This window comes from Limulus polyphemus, unplaced genomic scaffold, assembly GCF_000517525.1.
Source record: "Limulus polyphemus unplaced genomic scaffold, Limulus_polyphemus-2.1.2 Scaffold3330, whole genome shotgun sequence".
Classification (NCBI taxonomy): Eukaryota; Metazoa; Arthropoda; class Merostomata; order Xiphosura; family Limulidae; genus Limulus; species Limulus polyphemus.
The window spans coordinates 97,086-108,143 of record NW_013668940.1 but is presented as its reverse complement, the minus strand read 5'-3'; the positions used below and the strand labels follow the sequence as shown (position 1 = coordinate 108,143).

The 11,058-nt window shown below is 32.9% G+C and overlaps 1 protein-coding gene across 4 annotated transcripts in view; it reads right to left on the bottom strand.

Moving 5' to 3' along the window:
• LOC106469160 (atypical protein kinase C-like) overlaps positions 1-11,058 on the bottom strand; it is a 78,233-nt gene that overhangs the window by 22,220 nt on the left and 44,955 nt on the right. For all 4 annotated transcript variants that reach the window (XM_013929625.2, XM_022397584.1, XM_022397585.1 and 1 more), the window contains 4 exons: positions 8,158-8,319; positions 7,324-7,421; positions 6,058-6,194; positions 3,049-3,134 (listed from right to left, as the gene is read on the bottom strand). In XM_013929625.2, coding sequence (XP_013785079.1) covers positions 3,049-3,134; positions 6,058-6,194; positions 7,324-7,421; positions 8,158-8,319 — 483 coding nt within the window. The remainder of the gene's footprint in view (positions 1-3,048; positions 3,135-6,057; positions 6,195-7,323; positions 7,422-8,157; positions 8,320-11,058) is intronic.

Genomic DNA, 11,058 nt, shown 5'->3' with positions numbered 1-11,058 from the left:
GTGTTATCATTGTTAACCTGACAGTCAAGGAATCCCACAGAAATATTTGTAAACCAATTAACACTCCTCTACTCGTTCTCACATAGATCTGTGTTATCATTGTTAACCTGACAGTCAAGGAATCCCACAGAAATATTTGTAAACCAATTAACACTCCTCTACTCGTTCTCACATAGATCTGTGTTATCATTGTTAACCTGACAGTCAAGGAATCCCACAGAAATATTTATAAACCAATTAACACTCCTCTACTCGTTCTCACATAGATCTGTGTTTTAGGTTATGATCTCATTTGTTACCAAGAAAAAGGGTAAGAGGCAATGTTATTGAAGCTTACAAGATTAACTGAAGTTGAACTAAAGCATAATGTCCTCAGGTTTCTTTGTGTGGTATTCAGAAGACAGAAGGACTGGAGGATGAAAGCTGAAGATTTGGAGAAGACAAGCTAGCTTCCAATTAAGACAGCTATATTTTTATAACAGGAGTTACATCAGAAGTAGTACAGGCCAGCACCTTACAAGAGTTTAAAAGGCGAGTTCCTGAAAGAATTGGCTTAAGTTTCTACTTTTTCATAAGGGGTGGGTTCGGAAAGCCAGTCTTGAAGGATCCCATATTGTCCACGTGTTATAGTAACATTTTAACTGTTGGTAGACTATCCGCTAGCTCTACAGAAAGTTAAACTGTTTCAGCAGAAATTTGTATTTCATAAACATTTAATTTTAACAAAATGTAAGAAACTATCAGATTAATTGAAAAACAGTTCTCTTGAATGACAGACATTAGAATTACACAAATTTTAAATTGCTTGGCAAAAGAAATTTTGGAAATACCACTAGTTCCACAATCACCTAAAACATGTTAAACCATCAATATAGTTACTATCACCACTTATTCTACGAAGAGAATTAGAGAAATTTCAGACCAAAAATTAAACATTAACACTTCTGATGTACAAGTAATTAAAAGGATGTCAGCATATTGAAAGTTTTTATTGAATTATTTCACAATTCACACTTGCTGGTTGATAATGATCTTGATTGTCAAAGTTAATTGACTGTTGCCAACAAATTTAGTTTGTTTTTCATTCACCAAGTAAATCTACAGGTACTTCCCTTCACATGGATAAGTTTCCAATCAAAATTAATTTGGATTTAATCCAAATCCTCAATCTACAAGAATATTTTTGGGAGATGGATACACTGAACAGACTTGTGTTTGCCATGCTGTTGGTGTATGCTCATCAACAGTAAATTCTTTCCTGCTAGGTCATGAATTTATTAGTTTACCATGAAGGATCCTTGGTATGAGATAAGCTATGCTGTCAAACCTCAATGCATTGGCCAATCAGCATTGAGTTGTTGATTGGTAATCAGGTGATGCCCTCCCATATTGTCGCAAACTCTATGAATTTCTGAGAAAAAACATTCTAACCATAATATGGCAATAAAAAATTTTAAATTCAACAAATCTTGTTAGATTAGTTGGTATATTGGCAGAAACTGGTAAAAATAAATATTTTCCAGGTCATAATGTCAAAAAAATATATCAGTCGACCCCAATTTCAGACGGTTGGTCAGGTTACAGCAAACAGAAATATTTTTAAGCCTGGCCTAAAGTAAGATTAAACTAACTGGAATCAATTCAAAACTTTTAAGCTTTTGAAATAATTTCAAAAGCTAGCCATTAGCTTACAGCTTTCTGATCAAAGTAAATTTATGAGAAATAAACAAGTGAAAATTTTATTTATGAAACATCTATGCCCCATCTTCAACCATCAAAAGTTAATTAGGTCTATCACTTTGCACGTACTACCTGTTGTACAAGTTTAATGCCAAGTACCATCAATCTAATCTAGAGATACTGTCCACAAGATCAAGATGGACAGGAATAATCCAATATACCTGGCTTTGCTTCACAGTGGGAGCATAATAAAAACTGATACCACAGAATTTACATTGTTTCTATTTAACACTGGCTGTGTATCAAATGGTGTTAGTTTTGTCATATTCCTGTTGATAAGGAATGTCAAATTTATTCTGTTATAATAAATCTAGTTTTGCAGTAATGTTGACTTATAGTTAGTTCAGTGAGAAATAGTTGGAAAAAGCTTTAATACTAAAAGCAGTTTGGTTTACAAATATTTCTGCGGGATTCCTTGACTGTCAGGTTAACAGTGATACTCAAGCCATCAAGGTAGGGCTCTGTTGCTGGAAGTAAAGCCAATAGAATTTTAGGATGTAATTATAGACACTGATGAGTCAAATTATTAGTTAGGCTTCACTTGAATATTGTGAAAGTTATGATCTCCTTATCTGAGAAAGTTTATTGAATTATTGGAAAGGGTTCAGTGGAAAGATACTCAGATGATTCCCGGGATGGAAGCCATCTCATGGGGAATTGAAGGGAAATCCTATCTTACTAATCTGTTATCTTTTTTTCAAGTATGTGTGGATGATGAAAAGGGTGCGGACTTGGTATACTTAGACTTATAAAAAGGTTTCTGATAAGGCACAACATAGAAGATTCATTAAGAAAACCATACTGGTTAGAATTGGGAAAAGACCAGTTAGCTAGACTGAATATTGGATGGGTGTGGAAAGGAATAGAGTTATTAATAGAGTCTACTCATAAGTTACTACTAGTGGAGTACCTAAGGGGTCAACGCTTGAGACTTTGCTCTTTCTTACTTACATTAATGGGATTGATAGGGATACAATTAGAAACATTTGGTGATGACAATAAACTCCTGAATTTTCTAGCTGTATGATAAGGTACTACAAAATAACTTGGATCAATTAGTAAGTTGGACAAATAGTTAGCAGAAGATCTTTAATTACAGAAAATGCAAGTTAATGTACTTGTATCTCATATTTAATATAAATGTTAACCCATCCAATAGTGTGACTGAAGGAACTGATTTTGGGATGGTTGTAGATAAGTCCTCTACCGAATAACAAATACCAACGAAAAGCTTCAGAATACTTGTATTTTTGCCACATATATCTACAAGTACTTTTCAATTCTGAAGATTCTTTAAAATTCACTTACCTTACACATTCCATAGTCTGTTAACTTGATGTGTCCTTCATGGTCCAACAAAACATTGTCAAGCTTCAGGTCACGATATATAATTCCTGAAAACAATAAAAAAATTTCTGCAAAACAGTTCCTGATGCCCACTCAAATGCATCTAAGAAATATTTGCATTATCAATCCCTAATTTTGACTTGATAAACTAGAGTAATGGTTCCACAGTGGTTCGTGAATTCTTTGGAGGTTTATGAAATGTTTTAGTAGATTATAATTTCAACTCTTCATGAGGAATGGAAAGATGAGGAGGGAGTATTTTTTTGCTGTTTTTAAAATTAAGATAAAAAATAAGTTTAGGCTTAATCAAAGTGATACGAGTTATGAAAGTAAAATCTTGGAAAAGTTTTGCTGTTTTCATAATGTAATAAAATTAATAATATAATGATGAATAATAATGTAAATAATAAATAGCGTGTAATAAAAGTGTCATAAAAAAAAAAAGAAATTTTATATCTCCAAGATCACCGTTTCTATAGTTGACATTCAGGAAAAAGAGAAAATTTCTGGAAAATATTTATTTTTAGGAGGGGGTTTGCGAGATTTGGCATTTTCATGAAAGGGGTTTGTGGGACGTTAAAGTTTGGGAAATAGTGAGCTAGAGGGAAAGCAGCTAGTCAAAAGCATCCACTGCTAATATTAGGCTATTCTTATAATGAACCCACAGCTCCAAAATGTTGACCACAATTTTGCTACTAGGGGGATGTTAACCATGGACCAATAGATTTAGTCCAGTATGCTAACCACTAGGCTGGGCTCTAATGGTTTATAAAAACAAAACAATTGAATAGGGGTCCATCATTAAGATTTTCTTGGTCAATACTGATTACTGATGATCACCAACCATATGAGCTGATACTAATATTTAGTATAAGTGCAGATAAGGTACTCTAAACTACTGAAACAAATTAAAATCTATTGACAAATAGTATTTACTTGGTGCAATTAATACAGACAATGAATAAATAAATAATAAATCCTAAAAAATATTAAATAAACTTTGCATTAGTGCTTCTAGAATCACTTAACAAAATAAAAACACATAATCAGGTATTAACTTCTGAATTGTAACATGTAAACATAATTATTAACTTCAACACAAAGTCAGCATAAAATGTTTAAATTTATTTTTAAAAATTCAGCCTGACAACTTTGTCACTTCAGAGACCAAGATACAGCTTTTGGCTTTAAAACACAACAAAAAAAATGGTAAAGACATATCACATCAGAAGTCTAGTATTATTCATATCTGTTTCACTTTGAATTATGGTGTAAAATATGTATACAAAAATAAAACTTCATACATTTGTAAAAATAATCTAGTTATTGAAGGATTGCTTTAAATTAACATCCAAATGCTTCTAATGTTAAGAAACTAACACAAACACATTACTGTTTTAACATGTTTAATATAACAAAAACCAGTATTCAGGACACTTGACAACATTAAAACTGATGGCTTTTGTAGAATGGTATGTGGCAATGGTGACAGTTGTATAAAGATGGTCACTTTGGCTGTCATAAGAAAAATCGAGCAGTGAGAATCGCAGCATTCTATGCAACAAGAAAAAACATTGTTTTACACTACTGGTTACAAAAACTAAAATGGTCAACAGCCAATAATGTAATTTTTCCTTACATCTGTGCCAGGATGATAGCCTACCGACATATTGCTTCACCCCCTACAATTAAATCAGATGGTCTGTATCTAACTTTTCACTTATGATGTAGAAATAGAAAATAATGTAGAGAAACAGATCAGATCTAGATGAAAAAATCATAGTATTATATTCATACCATGCCTTCTGAAAATAATAATAAAACTTTTGATTATCTTCTCTCATGAAGTAATGTACAATATTTAGTACCATTAAGTGGTTAAATCATCCACCATAAGAGTTAAAACTAGTATAAACTTTGTGAGAAAACTTCCAAATGAAGTGGTTTATGTGATTTAAAGAATATTCCTTTTATTATCTTTCATCATCCTAAACACTGCAGCTGCCAAATTAGATGAAACCAAAAGCATTTTGCTTGACATTCTACCAAAACCTCTAACCGCTCTGTGAAGCAAAGTAATAGCCGAGCAGCATAGTTTCTATTGCAAAAAGTTCCTTCGTAAGGCTGTCATGTCAAAAGAATGACATTACCCCCTCCATGCTATCAATAAGCCATCTGGAGTATAATGATAATAATTTTCCAGTGCCCATTTCAACACTACAATTGCACAGAAATCCATAGGTATTGCATCTGGCAACTTGACCAATATGCCTTTGTATGGAACAGCAAATACCTGTTTCATTCTCCAACTACTTGAGGTATGTAACAGCTGAACAGATGTTGTGGAAACAACTTATGTACCTGTTGTGTCACTTTTTTTCAGATGGAGATTTTTCTTCACTGTGTTGTGTACTGTAGCCTGGGACATGCAAGAAGCATTTGCAACTGATCTTTAGTGTTTGTAGATTCTCACCTGTTAAAAGATGCTGCACTTTTCTTACCAAGGCTGAAGAATGACTTTTTGCAGGTTCTTTCTATTGGTCCTAATGCCTCAAATTAATTAATATTCCTTGGTTTTCCAATGCCATTAAGCATAAGGGATATCTCCATCTTGGAAATTATAAATCCCTCAATGTGAACATATTTTATGATCTGAGTGTATGGATATTTTGTGTCAGAAAGGGCTGTTACATAAAAAAATTCCATAATCGAGTAAAATTGTTTTTGTTACTAAATTTTTTATTGAAGAGCAATAAGATTTGTTATGCATAACACCCATCTAGAAAACATTCACTGCAACATTTACATGCGACATCAAAGTAAAATTGTCAAAATTATTTACTCATCATAAGATGACACTTTTTAGTAATCAATACTTTATTATTATAAAAACTGACTATTTTTAGGCTTTGTGTTTTTATTATATCAGTCTTAAAATTTGTTAAATATTTACTACGCTTCTCCCCTCACCTCTTTCATGAAGGAAGTTCAGTGCTAAACAAATTTCTGCAGCATAAAATCGAGCATGTTCTTCAGGTAATCTTCGCTGTCGCTGCATGTGGAACATGAGGTCTCCTCCTCGAACAAACTCAATAACAAAAAACAGCCTTCAAAATAAAACAGAAAATCATAATTTTTAGACTTAAAAATGGTAAGATTTTTTGTACACGTCTTCATAGTATACCTAACTACACATAGATATGTAAAATTAAAATATGTTTTATTTCACAAGTGATGTTCTTAAGAAAAACAATGTAATATTAGATCTTTAGGTGCAAAATGCAGTTAAATAAGTTTTAAATGGAAAAGATGACAAAACAAGATACAATATAAAAGTTCCAAACATACTGTTGGTGAAAACGTGCTTTGTATTCACTATGAGGAAAACCTATACACTGGATAGGTGAAGTGAAGAAAAAGTGCCATTGGCCAATATTCAGTTCTTCACATTGTATAGCCGCACAAACAGTAGATATATACACGTTTGATACTTTTCACTATGATATAGATACGGTTTATCTCTCTTTGGTTAACTTGTGTTCGGGGTTATCAATGAGGAGTGGAATACTCCAAAACTAGTATAACCCAATAACACACGTTGATCAAAGTGTAAATTGAACTGGACATCTCTTGAACTTAGACATCGAAATTAAACAATTTTTGGAATAGTAAGTTCATTTTATAACATAAAAGTTATTCCTAATAGTCTCATTTAAACATATAATCATTAAAAACTAGGTATATGTCAGTGAAAACCAACATAAATTTTAAGAATTACATGTACTTGAAAGTACATGTTGATTTTACAAGTAGATATATACGAAATTTATTGTCCATTACACAAGGGGGGAGGGGGGGGAGGATAAGATTCTTTGTTAAGTTATAGCTAAACTTAATTACATCTCACCACCAGACAACACTGTATACTGCTTAACTTCTAACACTCTTTGCCACTTAAGAATATCTATATAACACAAGAACTACTACTGTTCAAGATTTTAAGAAAACACTGAACTTTTTTTTCACTTCAATACGTATGCTCCACATAGTCAACCAAGAACAGTCCTTCTGAGGATTTTCCTGAAGACAGCAGCAAAATAGCAGCCAAAACATTTAATATCAATTGGTAACTAATTAACAATGAAACTTATGTAACTGTATAGGATACTATTCATTTGATTAATATTATAATGCCGCAACTTTACTGCTAGTAGTTCTATGAAGCTTAGGACTTACCTGCTAGGGGTTTGAAAACAAGAATGTAGACCCACTAAGAATGGATAATTAGAGGCAGTTTCAAAAACATGCTTTTCTGTCTGCACCCAGTCGATATCCTATAACAGAAATTAGTGGATTCTCAGAATAAACCACTAACTATCACCATCATCATTAAAAGCTGGATTATCTTTTATTTTAAAGTTAGTAGGCCTGTGCTTCCTTGTGTGTACATACGTTTCAATAGAACATGTAACTTTATCTCTATTATTTCATAAAAATAAAAAATAGTGAAATTACAAAAAATCTAAAGTGGAAAAATTAAAATTAATTTTTAAATTCACTATTGATATGATTTTTCTTTTATTGTTCTTAGTAAAGACCACTACAAAACAAAATTGGTTTTGTTTGTTTGAAGTTAAGCACAATGCTACACAATGGGCTATCTGTGCTCTGCCCACCACGGGTATCGAAACCCGGTTTCTAGCGTTGTAAGTCCGCAGACATACTGCTGTGCCGCTGAGGGGCAACAAAAGTGGTTCATTATAAACAATTCAATAAAGGAAATACAGAATAACCGTATCACTATTAAAAAAAATTACTTTGTTTGATTTATTAGTGGAAGTCTGATGTAAGGTTCTACACTTATTATCCAGCACTAATATTATTACTTTAAATACCATGAGTATAGTAAGAAATAAGACTTTACAAAACGAATCAAACTTTTATTATTAACCTTAGTATAGTTTCCAGAAATAAGTGTATTTCTCCATGGAACCTAGGAAATCTACAACTTTTCATAGACATTTCTTTAGTCTCTGATAAGTTAATAAAAAGAAAACATTAAATACTTACTTCATCATCTGTAACCAGTTCCTTTTTGATCACCTTCATGGCATATATTCGCTTTGTCTTCTTGAGTTCCACCATTAAGACTTTAGCATATGAGCCTCGTCCGATAACACGCAACAGGTCAAAGTCATTTAGTGAATACTGACTTGATCCAGACACTTCACCCTTTATAAAAAAATAAAATACAAAATTTCCTTAATGTCAATTACACAGAAATTTCAAAATTCATCACAAGTTCTTCAGGAAAAAGGAGTATAATTTGTTGTTTCATTTTACAATGCCACCACTGCATTAGTTTGGGATTATATAAAACTTGGACATAGTCCATGCCTGCTTTAGGAAAATTTGATGAAACAAAGAACAAATAAAATCTGTATGACTGATATCCATTATAGGGTTTGCACAATAAGCAGGACACCAATCGCAGGGTTTGCACGATAAGCAGGACACTGATCGCAGGGTTCGCACGATAAGCAGGACACTGATCGCAGGGTTCGCACGATAAGCAGGACACCGATCACAGGGTTCGCACGATAAGCAGGACACCGATCACAGGATTCGCACGATAAGCAGGACACCGATCACAGGTTTCGCACGATAAGCAGGACACCGATCACAGGTTTCGCACGATAAGCAGGACACCGATCACAGGGTTCGCACGATAAGCAAGACACCAATCACGGGGTTCGCACGATAAGCAGGACACCGATCACAGGTTCGCACGATAAAATTACTTACCCTAACCACAGGCTATGTATCAGACACCAAACTTATCATTTATAAATTGGAAATACTCACAAATACATGCACTTTATTTTGCTATATTTACAGCAATATTCAAGCAGCACATACACATCATATAATGATGCTATTTACAATTCTCCTCAGTTTATTTTTCCATGTTATATAGGCATGATCATGCAATTCATGTCACTCCATCCATAGAACAAGAAGACAGGATGTTATCAGTATTTTGGACATTGAGAATTATCCTGTTAGTGCTCTTTGTAAAAATAAAAAAGTGAGTTTGTTCACATATACGAGGCATGAAAACAAAAAATGGTAGTCAAGAGGCTGAATGTTTATGGTTTGCCAGGACAGAAAGTGTTTAATCAGCAACTTAATCAGACAGAAAATGTTCATGAGAAACTGTATGAGATCAGGGTTGCAACTAAACAAGATATTGGTGCAATAATATTTGGAAACTTAAATTTTTAGAAACAATTATTGGAATTTACTGAGTCAAGTTATGAAGATTAGTTTTGATTTTCACAGAAAACTACACAAGGGCTATCTGCACTAGCCATCTCTAATTTAGCAGTGAAAGACTAGAGGGAAGGCAGCTAGTCATCATCACCAACTCTTAGGCTACTCTAAGTGGGACTAACCATCACATTACAACACTCCAATGGCTGAAAGGGCAAGCATGTTTGGTAGAACAAAGATTTGAACCCGTGACCCACAAGTGCCCTAACCACACTAGACCCAGTTATGAAAAAGAAGGGTTTCTTGTAATAATCCACAATGGTTTTCTATACCAAATGGTCCAATAACCAATCAACAGATTCCATTTAAGAATCGTTAACAACTAAAGATTTGATATTTTGTTTCAAAAGCCAATTTGAGCCCATGAAATAAGATTTATCACTAAGGAATTGAGATAAGGAGTTAGATGGTGACATGAGCCAAAAGTTTGAAATTCTTTAGAAATATATTACTTTTAATTCAAGATAAAAATGTTTTTAAAAAGAGAGAGAGAGAAAAAAAAACCAATAAAAACTAAACATATAAACTAGAAAACCTAAAATACATACCATAAGTTTGAGAAGTTTAAATTGACAGAAAGGAAGATTTCCAGAACTATAGGAAAGCTAAAGATTTGTGTAAAATATAAATTAAGAAATCAAAAGACACAGCTGGATGATAATGTCATACAAAATAACAGAATGTTAAAAGTAACCAAAACTTTAAAGTGAAGATTAAACCATGCTTACAAGGCTTATGTTAAAGATTAAGAACTTCACTTCTGGTCTTGTGTTTTACAAGAAACAATGTTAGCAGCAGTCCTGACCCTAAGTATTCTATGGAAAATAATGAGATTGACCCAAGTGCTGCCTAAATCATGCAAATATTAATTTCTTGGTGGAAAGTAGAAAGACAGAACTTAAAAATAGACAAAAGTACCAAAACCAAACAATGTGTTCAGAGTTTTTAGAGGAGGTCAAAGATTAATTGTGCAATCTCTCTTTCACCTTTGGTAGTTCAATAGACATTGCCAAAGTACCTGAGGAGTTGCTAATAGTACTCCTATTATTAAAATTGTAAGAGTTATCCTAGAAATTATAGACCAGTTAGTGTAAGTACTGTAGTGAAAAAAATCTTAGAACTCTGATCGAAAAACAAAACAAAAAAAGGTTTTCAAAATCATTTAGTGAAATACAGTGTCATCAAAGAATGTCCACATGGATTCATTGAAGGGAAATCCTATCTTACTAATCTGTTATCTGGATATGTATTTTGTCTCAAATTTAAGTATTCTGAAACTTTTCGTTGGTATTTGTTATTCGGTAGAGAAATTTGAGACAAAATACAAGTATCCTGAAGCTTTTCGTTGGTATTTGTTATTCGGCAGACAAATTTGAGACAAAATACAAGTATTCTGAAGCTTTTCGTTGGTATTTGTTATTCGGTAGACAAATTTGAGACAAAATACAAGTATCCTGAAGCTTTTCGTTGGTATTTGTTATTCGGTAGACAAATTTGAGACAAAATACAAGTATTCTGAAGCTTTTCGTTGGTATTTGTTATTCGGTAGAGAAATTTGAGACAAAATACAAGTATTCTGAAGCTTTTCGTTGGTATTTGTTATTCGGTAGAGAAATTTGAGACAAAATACAAGTATTC